This window comes from Cervus canadensis, chromosome 5, assembly GCF_019320065.1.
Source record: "Cervus canadensis isolate Bull #8, Minnesota chromosome 5, ASM1932006v1, whole genome shotgun sequence".
Lineage (NCBI taxonomy): Eukaryota > Metazoa > Chordata > Mammalia > Artiodactyla > Cervidae > Cervus > Cervus canadensis.
In genome coordinates this window covers 45,337,820-45,360,018 of record NC_057390.1, presented here as the reverse complement: position 1 = coordinate 45,360,018, position 22,199 = coordinate 45,337,820, and the positions used below count along the sequence as shown (strand labels likewise).

The following is a 22,199-nucleotide window of genomic DNA, read 5'->3' as shown; positions in this document are numbered from 1 at the left end:
AACTGGAATTCCATCACCTCCACTAGCTTTGTTTGTAGTGATTCTTCCTAAGGCCCATTGACTTCGCATTCTAGGATGTCTGGCTTTAGGTGAGTGATCACACCATCATGATTATTTGGGTCATGTAGATCTTTTTTGTATAGTTCTCTGTATTCTTGCCACCTTTTCTTAACATCTTCTGCTTCTGTTAAGTCCATACCATTTCTGTCCTTTATTGTGCCCATCCTCACATGAAATATTCTCTTGGTATCTCTAATTTTCTCGAAGAGATCTCTGGTCTTTCCCAGTCTATTGTTTTCATTCTGTTTCTTTGCATTGATCACTGAGGAAGGTTTTCTTATCACTCTTTGCTATTCTTTGGAACTGTGCATTCAAATGGATATATCTTTTCTTTTCTCCTTTGCCTCTCACTTCTCTTCTATTCACAGCTATCTTTGAGGCCTCCTCAGACAACCTTTTTGCATTTCTTTTTCTTGGGGATGGTTTTGCCTCCTGTACAATGTCAAGAACGTCCATCCATAATTCTTCAGGCACTCTATCAGATCTAACACCTTGAATCTACTTTTCACTTCCACTGTATAATCATAAGGGATTTGATTTAGGTCATATCGGAATGGTCTAGTGAATTTCCCTACTTTCTTCAATTTAAGTCTGAATTTGGCAATAAGGAGTTCATGATCTGAGCCACAGTCAATTCTTGGTCTTGTTTTTGCTGACTGTATAGAACTTCTCCATCTCTGGCTGCAAAGAATGTAATCAATCTGATTTCGGTATGTCCATGTGTAGAGTCTTCCATCATCTGGTGATGTCCATGTAGAGTCATCCATCTGGTGATGTCCATGTGTAGAGTCTTCTCTTGTGTTGTAGGAAGAGGGTGCTTGCTATGACCAGTGCGTTCTCTTGGCAAAACTCTATTAGCCTTTGCCCTGCTTCATTCTGTACTCCAAGGCCAAATTTGCCTGTTACTCCAGGTAGCTCTTGACTTCTTACTTTTGCATTCCAGTCCCCTATAATGAAAAGGACTTCTTTTTTGGGTGTTAGTTCTAGAAGGTCTTGTAAGACCTCACAGAATCATTGAACTTCAACTTCTTCAGCATTACTGGTCGGGGCATAGACTTGGATTGCTGTGGTATTGAATGGTTTGCCTTGGAAACAAACAGAGATCATTCATGGAGAGTTTTTATTGTGTATATAGGATATTGTCAAATGGTTTTTTCATGTCAATGCATATGATTTTTCTTATCTAATCTGTTGACGTGTAGTGGATTATGGTGACCAATTTTTTGAATGTTGAACCAGTCTTGCATACCTAGAATAAATCACACTTGGTTATGGTTTATAATTCTTTTTATATAATTTTGCATTCAATTTGCTAACATTTTGTTGAGAATTTTTGCATTCATGAGATAGACTGGTCTGTAGTTTTCCCTTCTTGTAATGTCTTTATCTCGTTTTGATATTAGGATAATGCTAGCCTTGTAGAATAAGTTAAGAAGTATTCCCTCATATTTTCTTGAAGATTTTCTAGAGAATTGGTATCATTTCTTCCATAAGTCTGGTAGAATTCAGTAGTGAAACTGGGCCTGTTACTTTCTTTGTTAGCAAGTTATTAACTACTGATTCAGTTGTTTTAATAATGATAGGCTTATTCAGACAATCTACTTCTCGCATGGATTTTAGTAGGCTTTTAAGTAGTTGGTCCCTTTCATCTAATTTACCAAACTTGTGAGCATAGAATTGTTCATAATATTCTTTCATTGTCTTTTCATTCTCCATGGACTCAATAGTTGATGACCCGTTTTGTACTTCTGATATTGGTAAACTTGTCTTCTCTTTTTTTTCTTTGTTAGTTTGGCTAAAGGCTGATTTATTTTATTGATCTTTTTAAAGAGCCAGATTTTGGCTTCATTGATTTTCTATTACTTTCCTCTCTTCAGTTTCATTGAGATTCTCTTAATTTTTTTATTTCTTTTCTTCTTCTTGCTTGATGCTTAAATTTCTATTCTTTCTTTAGTTTCCTAAGGTGGAATCTTAGATTATTGATGATTAGAGCTCTTCTTTTCTAATATATGCATTTAATGCCATAAATTAATTTCCTAATGTTTTTGCTGCATCCTGCACGTTTTCATAAGTTGTATTTATTTTCACTTTCATTTAATTCAAAATAATTTTAGATTTCTATTGAGACTTTTGCTTTGACCCATCTGTTATTTAGATGTGTGTTGTTTAATCTCCAGATATTTGGGGATTTTTCTGGTATTGATTTCTAGCTTCATTCCATCATGGTCTCAGAACACAGTTTGTATGATTTCTGTTTTTTTAAATTGTTAGAGTATGTGTATTATGGCCCAGAAAGAGGTCTGTCTTGAGAAGTGTTTCCCTGAAAGCTTGAGAAGTGTATGCATTCTGTTGTTAGAGTATTCTGTAAATGTTGACTAGATCAAGTCGATAGTTCTGATCAGGTCCTTACTTATTTGCTCTCTGTTCCATCTGTCAAATTATCTCAAGAGAGGTTTTGGTATATTGTAAATGTGTTTAAATGGAAGTGTATAATTACTCTTTTAAAAATATATCACAGTGATTTGATACCTGTCAATGTTGATTTATAATCAGACATTTTTATTTCAGACATTTTTATTTTTTCTCCTTGAAAGGGGAATTTCTTTCTTTTTTTTTTTTTACTTTTTTTTTACGTTGCACTTTCTCCCATAGATTTCTTCTAAAGTAATACTTTTATGCTCAAAATAATTTATTATACTTAGAACAAAAGTATGTACACACTTTTTATGATAAAAATACTCAGCAAACTAGGAATAGAAGGAAACTTTCCTAACATGATAAGGAAACTTTCCTAACATGATAAAGGCCATTTATAAAAATCTGCAGCCAACATGATACTTAGTTATACATTATAAATTGTGAAAGATTGAAAACTTTTCCTGTAAGATCAGGAACAAGACAGAGATACCAGCTTTTGCTACTACTAAACACTGCATTAGAAGTCCTAGCCAGTGCAGTTGGGCAAGAGAAAGAAATAAAAGGCATCCACACTGATAAGAAGTAAACTTATTAATTTGTTGATAACATGATTCCACAAATAGAGCACTCTAAAGATTCCTAATGCACCAGAAAATTAGTTGTAAGTGAATTCAACAGAATTGCAGGTTTCAAGGTATTTTTAAAAATCAGTTGTGTTTTTTACACTCACAATGAAAAATCTATAAAAGGAAATTTTGAAATTTCATTTACAGTAGTATCCAAAAGGATAAAATACTGAGGAATAAATTTAACCAAGGAAGCAAAACATGTATACACTGAAAATTGCAAAAAAGTTGCAAGAAGAAATTCCAGGTTTATGGGTTGCAAGACTTAATGTTGTTAAAGTGGCAGTACTTCCAGAAGTGATCTGCAGGTTCAGTGCAGTGTCTGTCACAATTCCAAATGTCTTCCTTGCGGAAATGGAGAGGTTGAGCTTCAAATTCATATGGAATACAACAGATTCCAAATAGCCAAAGCCATACTGAAAAAGAAAAACAAATTTGAAGGACTCATAGTTCATAACTCCAGAAATTACTATAAAGTTACTGTAATTAAAATAGTGTGCAATTAGCATAAGGTTAGATATATAGATCAATCAGTGGAATAGGATTGAGACTCCAGAAGTAAACCCATACACCTGTGGCCAGTTGATTTTCTATAAGAGTGCCAGGATTATTCAGTGAAAGATAGTCTCTTCAATATACGGTCTGTGACAAGTGGGTATCCACATGTAAAGAAATGAAGCTGGGCTCTTACCTCACTCCATACACAGAGATTAACTCAAAATGGATCAAGGACCTAAATTAAAGTCTTTGACCTAAAGCTATAAAACTCTTAGAAAAAACTTAAGGGTAAGTCTTCATGACCGCATATCTGACAATGGATTCTTTTGCTATAACACCAGAAGCATAAGCAACAGAAGAAAGACAAATTGGAATTTCTCAGAATTAGTGCCTTTGTGCACCAAAGGACATTAACAAGAAAGTGAAAAGATAACCTACGGAATGGGAGAAAATATTTGCAAATTATATGTCCAATAAGGATCTATCAGAATATATAAAAAATTCATACACTTAACAATAAAAAGGGAACTGAACTTAAAAATGGATAGAAGACATTAACAGACATTTCTCCAAGGGAGATATATTGATAGAAATGGCCAACAAGTATGTGAAAAGATATTTAGCTTCATTGGTTATTAAGGAAATGCAAATCAAATTCACAATGAGATACTCTTTCAACAGTTTCAACAGATTTGCTGTAATTAAACAGTTGAATGATAACAAGTGTTGACAAGGACATGGAGAAGTAGGAACCTTTGTACATTGCTTGTGGGAATGTAAAATGGTGAAGCCCCTTTGAAAAAGAATTTTGGAGTTCTTCAAAAATATAAAATAGAATTAACATTTTAATTAGTTTGTTCAGTCACCCAGTCATGTCCGACTCTTTTGCGGCCCCATGGACTGCAGCACGCCAGGCCTCCCTGTCCCTCACTGTCTCCAGAAGTTTGCCCAAGTTCATGTCCATTGCATGGGTGACGCCATCCAACCATCTCATCCTCTGATGCCCTCTTCTCCTTCTGTCCTCAATCTTTCCCAGCATCAGGGACTTTTCCAGTGAGCTGGCTGTTTGCCTCAGGTGACCAAAATTATCATATGACCCAACAATTCCACTCCTATGTATATACCCAAAAGAATTGAAAATAGGTACTCAAACAAATACTTGTGTTTGTTCATAGCAGCACATTCACAGTAACCAGAAAATGAAACCAACCCAAATGTTCATCAGTAGATGAATGGCTAAATAAGTTGTGTTGTATGTACATACCATGCCAAATTATTCAGCCATAGAAAGGACTGAAGTACTGATACATGCTACAACATGGAGGAACTTCCAAACCACTATACTAAATGAAAGAAGCCAGACATGAAAGACCACATATTCTATGATTTATTTTATATTAAATATCCCAAATAAGCATATCAAAAGATACAGAATAGCAAATTAATAGTCACCAGAGAGTGGGGAGGAGGGTGGTCATAGGTGAAGATTATAGGGTATAGTGTGTTCTTCTGACATACTGAAAAAGTTCTGAGACTAGAGAGAGTTGGTTTTTGAACATAGTGAAAGCACTAAATGCCACTGAATTATACATTTTAAAATGGCTAAGTGTGCATTATGTGAATTTCACTTAAAATATATATATAAACCTAAGATTAACTTTTTAAATTGTATAACTATGCAGTTTTAAGTTCTTTAATATTTCATCTGGGAGTTAGAGTTGTTGTATAATAAATATTTTATAGACTTTGTTAAATAGTGGTTTTAAAGTCATTATAAATAAAATTTATTGGAAATTCATCCTAAGGGTGTGAATTTTTTAGTGCCATTTAGTTCATGTATCTATGGATGAGTGCTAAAGAGTTCAGCATCAATTCCATTCCTGTTTTATTTTATTATTATTTTTACCTTAAATCCCACAACCATTGTTTATTATAAAGGTTAACCCTGATCCTCATGATTGGTAGAGTTTCTGGTAGTAATCATGGGCACCAGGGTCTCCAGACATTTGAATTTGCAGCTACTAGCAGTGTTCAGTGTCCTCATCTTGGTTGAGGATGTCTTTGATCTTTTTTTTTTTTTTTTGGACACCTGTCTACATATTTCTGATAGTAAGATCACCAGGGCTTTGAAGGTGGACTGGTAGATTGCAAAAGTCTGGGCTATGTGACCACCACCCTTCACATGGACACTGAGGTCCATGCCAACTAATTGCTCCTTCCTGAGAAGTAGAACCATTGCTGGGAGCTTGTGTTGTAGCTTTGCGCAGGTGGGTCAACTCTGGGGTAACCCATTCACCTACAGAGACAGTTGCCATGACTGTGACCATCTTCTTATGTCTGAAGATCTGTGCCAACAGCCAAGGGCCCTTGGATGGCATGACAGTGGTGTAGACAAGAGATCCTCATCGTGAGGTGCCTCAACTAGAAGAAAGTCCTATTTTATGTTTTATTAGACTCAAATGTTGGGAAACACCGTTAATATTAATAAGTAGATGGTAGTGGAAAGGATTTTGTATATCAGCATCACTTAGTTCTTTGAACTTCTGGATCATATGCCAAAAAGCACATATTGATTTAATGTAAAATTTAGCTTTAATGATTTATCAACTGATAAATGATTTTCCTTCATTTTTGAAACTGAAGGACTAGGGGAAAATGCATAAGAATGTGGCAGTCATTAGAGTCATTCAGTACTTTCTCAACATCTACACCAGTATTTCTAGTTGGCTTTATGTTGTGTGCTTCAGAGGTTTTTGCCTCTTGGGGAAATCTATCATAGTAAAAGACATGTAGGCTGGAGAAATATTTCTTTTGTAAAATGAAATGGTAATTGTTAAAGGGGAGAAGGAAAAGGTGGACTTTTATGACACAGGTGTAGCAGTTTTTAAAATAATTATGTATAGAAATAAAAATATCTGTTGCCCATAAAACCTTCCTATCCCCATGCACCTCTTGAAAAATTGTATATACCTGCAGGGTGTTGAACTCTCTCAGAGATCTTGTATAAAGTGCTTCATACTGCCTTCAGAATAGGAATCTTTGAATAGTTTGAGACTTCGATGTACTCTGAATAAAAAGACTAAAAAAAAAAAAAAAAAGAATTTGGCCCTAAGGCAGTTTCTTTCAAAATAAGCTTATTTTGTTTCTAGATTGTGTCAGGATTAAATTAATAGAAAATTTTTCAAAATTTGGTGAATTGGAGGTATTGGTTCTCTTATAATTCCTTTTCTAAAATTCTTCCCAGGTCAATGAATGGTCATTGAAGATAAGAAAGGAAATGAGAGTTGTTGACAGGCAAATAAGAGGTAAATTACTATTTTATGTCTCTTATCCTGTTGCTGTACTTTGCATTAGTTCATAAAAATAAGCTGAATACAGAAAACATCGTTTATATTATTTATAGGTCTAATTATTTGCTTTCTAATTATTATAAGAAAAATAAGATATAATCAACTCAAAGAAAGTTTACATTTTAAAAGAAGTAAATCTTTCCTCAAGCCTGAAATTCAGCTGTTCAAGGGGAAGGGGCCATGTTCATTCATCTCTGATTTCCTAGAGTCTAGGTTCATGTTGGAAACAAAGCAGGTGCTCACATTCTATGATAGAATAATGGGCTCCCAAAGATGTCCATGTCCTAATACCCAGATCCTGTGAATATGTTACGTTACATGACAAAAGGGAACTTGCACATTTGATTAGAGATCTTGAGATAGGGAGATTATCCAGGGTTACCTGGGTGGGCCCATTGTAATCACAAGAGCCCTTATAAAAGGGCGGCGGTATGTTGAAAAAAGGAGGTGTGACCACAGAACCATATGGTGGAGTGGTTTGCTTTGAAGATGAAGGAAGAAGACATAAGCTAAGGAATGCATTTGACCTCTAGAAACTAGAAAAGGCAAGGAAATGGATTCTTTCTTGAAGCTTCCAGAAGAAATGAAGGTCTTCCAACACCTTGATTTTATTATATATTTATTTTTGGTTGCTCTGGGTCTTTGTTGCTGTGCGTGGGCTTTCTCTAGTTGTGGCGAGCAGGCATCTCTGCAGTGGTTTCTCTTGTGCAGCACAGGCTCTGGGCGCATGGACTTCAGTAATTGTAGCATGCGGGCTCAGTAGTTGCGGAGTGTGGGCTCTAGATCATGCAGGCTTCATTATTTGTGGCTCATTGACTCAGTACTTGTGGCTCATGGGCCCTAGGGCAGGAGCTCAGTAGTTGTTGTGAGCAGGCTTTAGTTGCTCTGTGGCATGTGAAATCTTCCTGGACCAGGGATCAAACTCATGTCCCCTGCACCAGTGTATTTTTATTCACTGGACCATCAGGGAAGTCCAACAACACTTTGATTTTAGACTTCTGATCTCCAGAATTAAAGAATACATTTTTGTTGTTTTAAGTGATTTTAAAAAAAAACCTAAATAAACTTCTTCCTCCTTATAAAGAAATGGTTTTATGGAAGTCAGATTAAATAAATTGTACACTCATGTTTATAACAGCATAATTCTCAATAGCAGAAGGTATAAATAACCCAAATTTCTACTGATAGATGAATACATAAACAAAATGAAATATATACATATAATGGTATATTTATTCAGTCTTTAAAAAGAAGGAAATTCTGATACATGCTGTCACATAAATGAGTCATGGAAACATTATGAAGTAAAAGAAGCCAGACGCAACAGGACAAATAGTTACACTGAGTCTGATTATAGAGACAGAAAGCAGAATGGTGATTACCAGGGAATGTGAAGAAGGAAAAATGGAGAGTCACTGTTAACAGGAACAGAGTTTCAACATGAGATGAAGGGAAAGTTCAGGAGATAGTGGTGATGGCTGTACAACAGTGTAAGTGTACTTAATATCAATGAACTGTATATTTTTAAATGGTTTGCATTCATCAGTTTATGTATGTATGATATTAGTTATATGTGGAAAGTAAACTATGATACAAATGAACATATCTACAAAACAGAAACAGACTCACAGAGATAGAGAACAGACTTATGGTTGCTGGGTGGTGAGGAGGGTTTAGGAGAGGAAAGGATTGGTTAAATGGTAATTAATTCTGTACTTAATTTTAGAGGAACACCAGAAGGAAGTGAGTTTATATATTTAAGTGCTGGAAGAAGATACCTGTATATCAAGAATCCTATATCCAGCAAAACAAAGGAGTGACAGTCCTACTTAAATGAAAGCTGATTGGGTTTGTTATCACTAGACCTGCCTGGCAAGAAATGCTAAAGCATGTCCTTCAGGTTGATAGATAGTAACAACCTGTTACTAGAGATAGTTACAATGTAACTGGAAGCTATAATGAAAAAAATAAGTATCTCCATTAAAGACAAATACATGGGCAATTATAAAAGCTAATATTTTTGTAACTTTGGTTTGTAACTAATTTTTTGTTTTCACATGATTTAGGAGACTTATGCATTTAAAAATATATTAGACTTTATTTTTTAACATATAGTGCGGAAAGATGTACTTTTGTGACATTAGTAACTGAATGGGGGTGCAGACAAAACTGTAAAGGAGTGAAGTTTTTGTATAACATTAAAGTTAAGCTCGTATAAATTCAAATTAGCATTATAACATTAGTATATTAAGTGCGTTCACTGTGATAATCACAGAGAAAGTAGCTATAAATTATACCCAAAAGCAAATGAAAAGGGACTTGAAAAGTTTGACCATAAGAAAAGACACATAAGCACAGAAGAAGATAATGTAGGAAATGAAGGGTAAAAAACTGTAAGACCTACAGACAAAAAAGGCAAAATGGAAGAATTAAGCCCCTGCTCATCAGTAAGTGCTTTTTTAAGATTAATTTTTGTTGGTGTGTAGTTGCTTTACAGTGTTGGGTTAGTTTCTGCTGCACAGCAAAGTTAATGTGTACATATGTCTCTTCTTTTTAAAGATTTCCTTCCCGTAGTAATTACTTTAAATGTAAATGAATTAAATTCTCCAATCAAAAATAGACCTTGGCAGAATGGGGGAAAATGACCCTAGTATATACTGTATATAAGAGACTCACTTTAGATCCAAAGATACAAATAGGTTTTGAAAGTAAAAAAAAGGAAGGAAAAAGATATGCCACGGGAATAGTAACTTAAAGGATGGAGGTTGCTGTACTAATATAAGATAAACTTTAAATCAAAAAAGATTACAAGAGTCAAAGAAGGACATTATATTTTAATACAATAAGATGTAACAGTTACATACATCTATGCACCAAATGACACATGGTTAAAATATATGAAGGAAAGTAAATTCTACAACAGTAGTTGAAGACTTTAATATAACTCATGCCCAAAAGTGGATATAACAACCAGACAAATCAGTAAGGATCAAAGATGACTTGAACAACACATCAATCAACTAGATCCAACAGACATACATAGAATACTCAATGCAACAACAGAATACACATTCTTAAGTGTACAAGTTACATTCTCCAGGATAGATTTTCAAATTGTGGATGAAGAAGTTAAATTATCTGTTTGCAGATAATGTGATCTTACATGTATAAAACCCTAAAGATTTCACAACCCAACTATTAGAACTAGCAAATTAATTTAGCAAAGTAGCAAGATACAAAACACAGAAAAATCAGTTGCGTTATTCTATATGCTAACAGCTGGAAAAGGAGGTTAAGAAAACAGTGCCATTTATAATACTACCAAAAATAGAATACTTAGGAATTACCTTAACCCAGATGGCACCCCACTCCAGTACTTTTGCCTGGAGAATCCCATGGATGGAGGAACCTGGTAGGCTGCGGTCCATGGAGTTGCTAAGAGTCGGACACAACTGAGCGACTTCACTTTCGCTTTTCACTTTCACGCATTGGAGCAGGAAATGGCAACCCACTCCAGTGTTCTTGCCTGAAGAATCCCAGGGATGGGGGAGTCTGGTGGGCTGACATCTCTGGGGTCACACAGAGTCAGACACGATTGAAGTGACTTAGCAGCAGCAGCAGCAGGTGAAAGGCTTATGATGAAAGCTATAAGATATTGCTGAAAGAAATTAAAGGCATAAATACATGGAAGGACATCCTATATTCATGGATTAGAATCATTAATATTGTTAAGATGTCATAGCACCCAGTGTGATCTGTAGAGTCATTGCAATCCTTATCAAAATCCCAGTAATGTTTTTTGAAGAAATGGAAAAAGATCTATCCTAAACTTCATATGGAATCTCAAGAGATTCCAGAGAGCAAAAAAAATATTGAAAAAGAACAAAATTGGAAATTCACACTTCTTTACTTCAAACCCTATTGGATATATACAGAACATTCCATCCAAAAGCAGCAGAATACCTATTCTTTTCAGGTACACATGGAACATCCTCCAGGATAAATCACACGGTAGGCCACAAAACAAGATCAAAAGAGTATCAGCCATCTTTTCTGACTACAGTGCTATGAGACTGCAGTACTATGAGAAATCAACTACAAGGGGGAAAAAACTGCAAACACAAACTCATAGAGACTAAACAGTATGCTACTCAAAAACCAGTGGGTTGCTGAAGACTTAAAAAGAAGAAACCAAAATATACTTAGAGTCAAGGAATTCCCTGGCAGTCCAGTGGTTAAGACTCTGTTCTCTTCCCGCCTAGGGCCCAAGTTTGATTCCTGGTTGAGGAAGTAAGATCCCACAAGCCATGCAGTGCAGCAAAAAATAATAATAATAATAATAATTTTGTGGAGTCAAGTGAAAATGGAAACACAGCAATCCAAAATCTGTGGCATACAGCAAAAGCAGTTATGAGGGAAGTTTATAGCAATATAAGCCTTCCACAGGAAACAAGAAAAAAATTTCAAACAACCTAACCTTACACCTAAAGGAACTAGGATAAACAACATGCAAACCCAAAGTTAGTAGGAGGAATGAATAAAAAAGATCAGAGCAAAAATAGATGAAATAGAAAATTTTAAAGAACAGTAGAAAGGATCAGTGAAAGTAAAAGGTGGTTCTTTGAGAAGATAAACAAAATTTAAAAATTTATAGCTAGACTCATCAAGAAAAAGAGAGGGCCTGGGAGATAAAATCAGAAAGGAAAAAGTAGAACTTAAAATTGACACTAGAGAAATACAAAGAATTATAGAAGATTACTTATGGACAGATTACTAGAAGAAATGGGTGAATTCTTAGAAATGGAGTCTTCCAAGATTGACTCAAGAAGAAATAGAAAATGAATAGACCTATTAACCAATAATGAAATTACATCAGCAAGAAAACAACTCTCAAGAAACAAAAGTTGAGGACCAAATGGTTTCATGGGTGAATTCTACCAAATACTTAAAGAAGAGTTTGGATCTGTCCTTTTCAAACTACTTCAAAAATTTGAATAGGAAAGAAAACTTCCAAACTCATTCTTTGAGGCCAGCATCACCCTGATGTCAAAACCAGACAAAGATATCGCACACAAAATAGAAAAATACAGGCCAGTATCACTGATGAACATAGATGCAAAAATCCCCAACAAAAGATTAGCAGCCAAATTCAGCAGTACATTGAAAAGGATTATACTCCATGATCAAGTGGCATTTTATCCCAAGGATGGTTCAGTTTATGCAAATATATATTGTGATATACCATGTTAATAAACTGAAGAATAAAAATCATACAGTCATCTTAATAAGTAGAGAAAAAACTTTTGACATAATTCAACATCCATTTATGATATAAAACTCAACAAAGGGATTAGAGAAGGTACATCACTCAACATAATAAAGGCTATCTATGACAAACCTACAGCCAATGTCATATTCAAGAGTGAAAAGCTGAAAGAAAGCATTTCCTCTGAGATCAGGAATAAGACAGGGTGGCCCACTTTTGCACTCTTTATGTAACATAGCCTTGGAAGTCCTAGCCACACAATCAGACAAGAAAAAGATATAAAATGATCCAAACTGGCAAGGAAGAAGAAGAACTGTTACTCTTTGAAGATGACATGATACTATGTATAGAAAACCCTAAAGATACTACCAAATAACTATTAGAAATAATAAATGGATTCAGTAAAGTTGTAGGATACAAAATTAATATAGAGATCAGAAAGAGAAGTTAGGAAAACAATTCCATTTACAATTGCATCAAAAAGAATAAAGTGCCTAGGAGTAAATCAAACAAAGGAGGTAAAAAACTTGTATTCAGAAAACTGTAAGATGTTGATGAAATAAACTGAAAGTGACACAAACAAATATACCATGTGAATGAGTTTGAAGAATTGTTAAGATAACCATACTACTCAAAGTCATCTATAGATTCATTTCAGTACCTATTAGAATTCCAGTGGCATTTTTCACTGAACAAATAATCTCAAATTTATATGGAAACATAAAAGACCTCAAATAGGCAATAAAACTGTTTTTAAAAATGGGCAGAGAACCTGAATAGGCATTTTTCCAAAGAAGACATACAGATGGCCAACAAATAAATGAAAAGATGCTCAGCATCACTAATCATCAGGAAAATGCAAATCAAAACCAGAGTGAGACACTATCTCACACCTGTGAAAAATGGCTATTATTAAAAAGACAACAAATAAATTGTTGGATTAGGATGGGGAGAATGGGGAACCCTTGTGCAATATTGATAGAAATGTAAATTGGTGCAACAGCTATGGAAAACAGCATGGAGGTTCTTCAAAAAGCTAGAACTACCATATAATCCAGCAGTTATGTGTCTGGGTATTTTCCCAAAGGAAACAAAGACACTAATTTGGAATGATATATTCATCCCAATGTTTACTGCAGCATTACTCACAGTAGCCAAGATAAGGAAGCAACCTCGGTACCCATGATAGATAAATAGCTAAAGATGTTGTGTGTGTATACATATATATGCTAGAATATTACTCAGCCATAAAAAGGAATGAAATCTTGTTGTTTGTGACAGCATGATGGACCTCAAGGGAATTATGCTAAGTGAAATAAGACAGAGAAAGAAAATACCATATGATTTCACATATATGTGGAATCTAAAAAACAAAACAAATGAACAAACATAGCAAAACAGAAACAGTTACTGAAGCAGAGACAAATGGGTGGTCAGAGGGGAGGGGTGCAGGGGAATGAATGAAATAGATAAGGGAGATCAAGAGGTACAGACTTCCAGTTACAAAATAAGTGAATCACAGGGATGAAACGTACAGAGTGGGAAATATAATCAGTAATGATAATATATCTTTATAGGATGATGAATGGTAACTAGACTTATTGTGGTGATCATTTTGTAATGTACACTGTGCACCAGGACCTATCATAGTGCTGTAGGTCACTTATAGTTCAAAAAACCACAAACAAGCAAATTCATAGAAAAAGAGATAAGATTTGTGGTCACCAGAGGTCGAGTTTGCAGGGAGTGAGAATTGGATGAAGGTAGTCAAAAGGTACTGACTTCCAGTATAAGATAAATAAGCACTAGGGATGTCATGTATGACAGGATAAATATAATTAATACTGCTGTATATTATATATGAAAGCTGTTAAGAGAGTAAATCCTGAGTTCTCATCACAAGGAAGAAATGTTTTTCTGTGTTTTATATTTGTATGAGATGATGGATGTTAACTAAACTTACCATGATCATCATTTCATGATGTATGTCAGTAAGTCATCACGCTGTGTTGTAATACTTTTAGCATGTTCAGGCTTTCCTTAAGTTGCAGGTTCCTTAATACCAGTACCAACAGATGTTAGAATGGGCTTGCAAGAGCAGTTTTGAAATTTTGTCTGGTGTAATAGGATTTATTTTTTTTCTGTTTACACTTATAATACTTTAATGTGATATTGGAAATAATATTAGAAATGATTTATTATTTTTATTTGGTTTATATCCTCCTGTTTCTTACTTAATAGACACATTTAGATCACAATGAGAACAGATTTCAGTGCTAGTAAATCTCCTTTTTGTTCTTCAGTCGCTAAATCATGTCCAACTCCTTGCGACCCCATGGAATGCTGGCTTCCCTGTCCTTCAGTATCTCCCCGAGTTTGCTCAAACTCATGTCCATTGAGTCAGTGATGCCATCTCCTGGTTTACCCTTAATGTTTTGGTGTTTTGTGTTCTGTCCTAAATTTAGATATCCAAAGAGAAGAAGAAAAAGTGAAACGATCTGTGAAAGATGCTGCCAAGAAGGGTCAGAAGGATGTCTGTGTGGTTCTGGCCAAGGAGATGATCAGGTCAAGGAAGGCTGTGAGCAAGCTCTACGCATCCAAAGCACACATGAACTCAGTGCTCATGGGGATGAAGAACCAGCTGGGTAAGATAGCGGTTCTTACAACCACCTCATTAACTGAGGCTCTTGCCATTATCATAACACTAGTTTCCTTGAATAGGAAGAACCGTCTGAGCTCTGGCATTTATTCTCTATATTGTCTTAGTTGGGGAGTTACACAAAAGCAAAATAATACTTATTACTTTAATTTTTATTTTACTGTTATTGATTTTCTTTTGCCAGTATTGTTGAAGTAATGGGAACATCTACACCTCAACCTACTTTGTTTAGAATTTAGACATTTCCTCATGTGAACAGTGTTGAAAAGTGATCTGAAGGTTGAGTCCTAGCAATAAGAAGTGGGCCCAGGCCTTAGAGGGAGGACGAAGAAAGAGCTTCCTCTGTCCTGGACCCAGAGCTGCCTCAAGTAGGATTTTAAATAGTCTAAGCTTGGCTTTGGCTGTTACTCCGCTCCTTCTCTGCCTCATCTCTGGCTCTCAGCCTGAGGCTTTCTTACATCTTAGCAACCTGCCAGCCATGTATTAGGTATTCAGTGTATATGTGGACTTAATTTTTTTTTTAATCATTATAATATTTAAGAAGAAACCTACTAATCTACTTAGCTTTCAGGATCCAGTATAATATGGTTTGCCATCTTTCACAGGCATCTTTCTCCAGGTCACTGACAGCTTGAGGCACAGGTTACATTTTACATCTAGTTGGTTTCTTTTCTTACTTAATTTTGGCTAAATGAAGAAATCCTAAACCCAGAACTAGAGTTCTTTGAGAATAGCAGCAGATGACTGTCAGATAATTCGACAGAGTACAGACTCTGAAATTACAGGGAAATTTTTCCACTAAAGAATATCTTCAGGGAATTCCCTGGTGGTCCAATGATTAGGACCTCATGCTTTCACTACCAGGGCCCAAGTTCAAGCCTTGGTCAGAGAACTAAGATCCCACAAGCCATATGGCGTGGCCAGAAAAAAACAAACAGCATCTTCAACTCTGTCAGTTACTATTCTGATGAGTACATCACATTCAAGAATTAGAAGACTTGAATGTTTCAGTTTAGAGGCTGGTGCCAGATGAATGCCTGATTCATTATTTGGTTGTATTTGGCTCTGAAAGTATTTCTTTATGTTCAATTTTAACATTTGGATGTGGGTTTTTATTTTTACTGTGCTTCACTTTCCCTTTTCACTTTCATGCATTGGAGAAGGAAATGGCAACCCACTCCAGTGTTCTTGCCTGGAGAATCCCAGGGACAGGGGAGCCTGGTGGGCTGTCGTCTGTGGGGTCACACAGAGTCGGACACGACTGAAGTGACGCAGCAGCAGCAGCAGCAATAGTGAATATATCAGTTTCTTTCTCCAGATACTGAAGAAAATAATCTATGAATTGAGAAAGAGTTAAAAAAAATAAGACAAACTATTTATACTGTATCTTCTTAACTTTTAAAAACTTACTTCAGTCCTAAAGTGATGTGTTTAGGCTGTTTAAATATTGGATAAATAACCTACATATACGCCTTTTGGACAAGCCAAGTATTCAGTACCAGAGAGAAATAGTGTAATCTTACTGTTACTTTGAAAACTAAATACACTTAACCCTTTACAGCCATCAGTGAAAGCTTCGTATTTACTTCTGTTTTTTTCTGCAGCCAGCTGAAAAGGTACGTGTTCAGTTGACCATGATAAAATTATTCTAAATTTTTTCAGCGTTTCCTTTACTGGATCAACATCAGAAAACATTTAGCTTATTTTGCGTTTTCTCTTCCTATGAATCAGGCACTATGTACACAGACTCTTCTCCCCAGTTGCGAAGATAGTATATTGGATAGCTTATGTACCTAACAAGAGCTTCCCTTGTAGCTCAGCTGGTAAAGAATCCACTTGCAATGCAGGAGACCCTGCTTTGATTCCTGGGTCAGGAAGATCCCCTGGAGAAGGGATAGGCTACCCACTCCAGTATTCTTGGGCTTCTGTGGTGGCTCAGCTGGTAAAGAATCCGCTTGCAATGCAGGAGACCTGGGTTTGATCCCTGGGTTGGGAAGATCCCCTGGAGAAGGGAACAGCTACCCACTCCAGTATTCTGGCCTGGAGAATTCCATGGACTGTATATCCATGGGGTCACAAAGGTCGGATAGACCGATCGACTTTCACATGTATCTACCACCCAAAATCAATAAAATTTGACATTTTATTATATTTGCCTCAGTTTTTATTTTAGAAAGCAGTATTATTAAACTTGAAGCTTGTCTGATATATCTTTCCAATCCCATTCCCTTCTCTTTCAGCCTCCCCAGAAGTAACCATTATCATGACTATTAAAATGTGTATAAATGGTATTATACTTTGTGTCTCGTTCTGCATTGTTTCCCATTTATCATTGTGAGGTTGAAATATACCCATATAAGAATATATTTTGGCATGGTATTTACCATACCAACTTAATGATAAATATGTTTTGAGATGATAAATATATATTTTTAACTCCTAGGTGGTATTGTATTCTGTGAATGTATCACATTTTATTTTTCTTTTCCCTATTGATGAACACTTAAGCTTTCAATTTTTACTAACAGTGCTACTATGAATGTCTTTTCACTTTTGCACGTGTTTCTTTAGGACAGTTATATCCTCAGAAGTAGAATTGCTGCATTAAAAATAGCTGGGTTTAAATTTTACTAGAATGGCAAAATTGCTCTCCAAAGAGGCTAATTTGTATTCCCACCAGCAGCGGATGAGGGTTCTTTTTTCTGAACATTTTCATCAGCCGTTGTCAGACTTTTTAATTTTTGAGAAATGTTATAACATCTCTCTGAGAACTAGTGGGCTTGATCACACTCTTCTCTTTACCTTTTCTTCCTATGTACTGATCCCAAAATATCTTTTCAAGGAATTATAGCTCACAAATATTCACTTATCTATGTGAAAAAAATCTCTTCTCCTGTAGCATGTACTTCCAATAGTGAACATAACACACAAACAGCATAGTCAAGAGCCTGTTATTCTTTAAATATATACCCATAACAACATATTTTGTTGTTTCAAAAATATAGTCTTTGTGGCTTTACCACACCTGCAAAGTAAAATATCTGCTATTTGATACTTACATTAAAATATTCTTTTCTAGCTCCTCTCCTCTTTTCCATCTTTCCTTTCTCCCTGTAGGTGAGCTCATCTAACCTCATGCCTTTAAATGCCATTGATTTCCAGATTTTTATCTTCAGGCCTGACTTGCAGGGTATAGCTGGCATCTCCACTCATTCTTAATGGGTATGTCAAAATTAATATGCCCATCCAAGCATCTTGGCTAGCCTCACTTCATCTATATCCCTGACTTCTCCCTATGTTTTCCCCTGAGAACCCAAGACTTCATGTAGTTTCTTCTGCAGATGTTTTCACGTGGGTCTGTTCCTTGGTCTTTCAATTCTCGGGCATGTTAATGTGATCATTTCATTTCCACTGTATTTTCTGTTTGTTTCTGATAGGAAAAGATTTTAGTCAAATGCTAGATTTCCTGGGCTGATCCTTTATAATTTTTTTTTTAATCTTTCCTGTTTTCTTTGGAAATATTATTATTATTTGGAAATAATATTATTATTACTTTGGAAATAATAATAGTACCTTTCTCATAGGGTAGTTGTGAGGCTTAATTCAGTGCCTGGCCCTTGGTAACTGCTATACGTGTGGGTTCTAAATATAATTTTTGTTACCATCATCAATTTTGTCTTTGTGTTCTGCCTTCTGACACGTTCTAAATTGTCTCTATTTTTTGTTTCTTTTCATGAATTCTTTATTTTAGCTGTCTTAATTTTAATTTTTGGAAAAGAGTTCTCTGATCTTTATTTTTAAAATATCATTTTATTCTTATTTCATGAATATAATTTGTTATTTATTATTGATAGTCTTTTTTAATATACATTCTTTTTTATTATGGTTTACCCAGGACATTGAATGAATATTGCTCCCTGTGCTATATGGTAGTAGGACCTTGTTTTCCATCCATTCTGTATGTCATAGTTTGCATCTACTAATCCTAACTCCTAGTTCATTCCCTACCTCCTTAATAGCTTTTAGAATTTTTTTTAATGTTCCTTGCATTGTTTCTCAGAGTGCCTTCTCCCCACCACCCTTTTCTTCCTTATCTCTCTCCTCTTTTTACGAGAGAGGGAGGGAAGAGAATGGAGAGGTTGGATTAAGTATGAGTTTCATAAGAAGCTTCTGCAGTCTTCTCAGGCAGGTAGCTTAAGCTACAAAGAGAAAAATGATAATTAATAAATCCATTTCTTTTAGCCACTATTATATGCCAGATATATTTCAGGGCACCAGACATAGTGAACTGTACAGACACAGTCACTGGCCTCTAGTTTTGGAGTAAAAAGCAAAAATAAATAAATTTAATAAAAAGAAGCATACCTAATAAAATAATAAATAAGTAAATGGGTATTTATAAATGTACACTGTAATGAGCACTAGGAGACTATAAAAGGGAAATGCACTCAAGGGTCTCAGTCTCTGATGATATCTGAAGGCTGAGTAATTAAGGGGGGGGGGGTGCTTATTCCAACCAGAGCGTCAGTCACTTGTGTGAAGACCCTAGGGCCAAAAGAACTATGTATTTGAACCCTGAAGGAAGTAGTTCTGGGAGGTTGGGGTACCTGGGAGCAAGGGGGAAGGATGGCTGGAAAAGATGAGCAGGATGGTGAAGAAGACAGTTGGGACAGCTGTAAGGAGAGCAGGGCTTTTCAGATTCAAATGTGGAGGCCTTGCAGATCAGCTGCAGTGGGGGGTGCAGAAGCAGAGCTCTGAGGGAGAACCAGAGAGGCGTCCCGGTAGAGCAGTGGGGGCCCGGAGGCGCAGGTGAAGTAGTTCAGACTGTGCTTAGCAAACAGCCCTTGATTCAGTGTGACACGAGTGCTTGACAGGGTAGTGGGAGGTGAGGCTGGAAAGGTAATCTGCAGTCAGAGTTTGGAGAGCTCTGCTGAGGGTGGTGACTTCATCTCCTAGACAGGAGAGAGCCTCATGGAGTACTGTGGGCTCGGCTGCAGGTGCAGACAGGCAGGGGGCAGGGGGACCTGAGGGGATGGTCAGCGCCCAGCTGGGTTAGTCTGGTGGGATGAGGGGGAGAGAGGACATTGGAGAACTGCTCTGGATGCCAAGTAAGTGAACGTGGTGAAGGTAGAAATAAGCCTAAGGTGCTTCAAACCCTGAACCCAGAAAGACCACAGGGCATTAAAAGACTCTGGAAGCCTGGAAGGGGGGAGAAGCAGGCCTAAGAGACACAGAAGACTCTCCTTGGGGCTGTCCAGACTGGCTCCTGCAGGTCGCCCTGCTCCCCCAGCCCCTCAGCACGGTGCCTGGCCGGAGGAGTCCCCAGGGAGGGTTGTTGAGGGGGTTTATAGTTGGATGTTGTCTGTTGGCAAATTAAATACAACAGAGAAGGTAACTGATACTAGAACCCAGAACAGAGAGGGAGGGGGACGTCTACATTTTGGGAGTGAGAAAAGAGAAAACTAGAAATACTGTGACATAAGTTCCCATGTCCCCATCCCACCCTGAGCCTGTTACTGTTTGAAAAGCCACCATTTGATGAAGTCATTTCTTCTCCTTAAGGTTTCTCTTTTCAAATGCAGATGACCCTGGGAGGGGTGGTGTATTAAGCCCTGTCAGCTATTAATACATTGTCATGATTAGATGTTTTCCAAGTGTTACTTTCTGACAGCAGCTTCTTGCAGAACAAGACAGATGATAAGTATGTTTTGGTTGGGAGAGAAAGTTAAGAGAAGCTAAGAAGGTGGGGCGGGAAACAAAATTATCATACGGTCCAGAAATTCCACTTCTGGATAAGTAAGAATTGAAAGCAGAGACTCCAAACAGATATTTTTACGTCCATGTTTATAGCAGCATTATTCATAACAGGTAAAAGGTAAAGACATTTCAGTTGTCCACTGAAGGATGAATGGATAAACAAAACAGTATATATAGTTCAGTGGACTACTATTCAGCCTTAAAAAGGAAGGAGGTTTTGGGGACTTCCCTGGGTTCAGAAGACCCCCTGGAGAAGGGAAAGGCTATCCACTGCAGTATTCTGGCCTGGAGAATTCCATGGACATAGCTCATGGTGGGTCACAAAGAGTCAGACACAACAACGACTTTCACTTTCACTAGTGGTCCAGTAGTTAATACTCTGCCTTCCAATGCAGGGGGCAATGGTTGAATTCCTGTTTAGGAAACTAATATCTCACATGCTGCAGGGTGCAGCCAAATATTTAAAATATAAAAAAGAAGGAGGAAGTTCTGATACATTACAACTTGGGGTACCTTGAAGGCATTATGCTAAGTGCAGTATGCCTGTCACCAAAGGCCAGATGCTATGTGATTCCACTTCTGTGACGTATGTAGAATAGTCAGAATCATAGAGAAGTGGAATGGTGGTTGCCAAGAGGTGGAGGGAGAGGGGAATGGAGAGTTGAGTTTAATGGGGACGAAACTTTATAAATTCAGATTCTGTAGAGCTTCATCTTTTTCATATGAAATATTTTTCCTTTGCACAAACAAAATACAATATAGACAGAAAAATTTTAAAGTGTGAAAAAATCTCCCTCGTGAATTGATTGTCTCCATTTGTTTTATATTTGATTTTAGTCATTCTTCATAGGAATAATCATTTTACTCAGCTGTAAGTGTAGTGTGAGTGCCCATGGTTGGCACTGAGTGAGAGTGACTGGAGGTAGGCAGCCCTCTGGAATCTTACGCGCAACCTATCCCTGTAGTGGGCTTCCCTGGTGACTCAGCTGCTAAGAATCCTGCAGTGTGGGAGACCTGGGTTTGATCCCTGGTTTGGGAAGATCCCCTGGAGAAGGGAAAGGCTATCCGCTCCAGTATTCTGGCCTGGAGAATTCCATGGACTATATGGTCCATGGGTTCAGAAAGAGTTGGACACTTTGTGACTTTAACTTAACTTTGTGAAACGTCATTGTAAGACTCCATATTTTCTTATGACTGTTCATTCTGCTTATAATTGCCATGTTTAAGATGGCTTTTGTGAATGTGTTGCTCCCCTGGGCCCTTGCTCTCAGGGAATTGCATTTTGCTATTGATGCCATCTTTAATATTTAATTTTTTCTGATTTATTTAAATTTAGCTATAATTGCCACAAGAACCTGTGATAAGTGGAAACAGCTTTGTAATTTTGTTACTTTAATTATTGAGATCAGACCGAGAATATTTCCATTGGTCTTTGTATCTGTGATTATGAAGCTAAATCTATATTACCTGCTTTGTTTCCATATTTGGTTATTGTTATAATTTATAGCAGAACTTGTATTTGTGTATGTGTGTGTGTTTCATTTGTATCTCTAGCAGACATGGTA

The 22,199-nt window shown here is 36.6% G+C and overlaps 1 protein-coding gene across 2 annotated transcripts in view; it reads left to right on the top strand.

Annotated features, from left to right (window-relative positions):
- The window catches only part of LOC122441760 (charged multivesicular body protein 3), an 85,176-nt gene that overhangs the window by 51,646 nt on the left and 11,331 nt on the right, over positions 1-22,199 (top strand). For both annotated transcript variants that reach the window (XM_043468755.1, XM_043468754.1), the window contains 2 exons: positions 6,847-6,907; positions 14,684-14,863. In XM_043468755.1, coding sequence (XP_043324690.1) covers positions 6,847-6,907; positions 14,684-14,863 — 241 coding nt within the window. The remainder of the gene's footprint in view (positions 1-6,846; positions 6,908-14,683; positions 14,864-22,199) is intronic.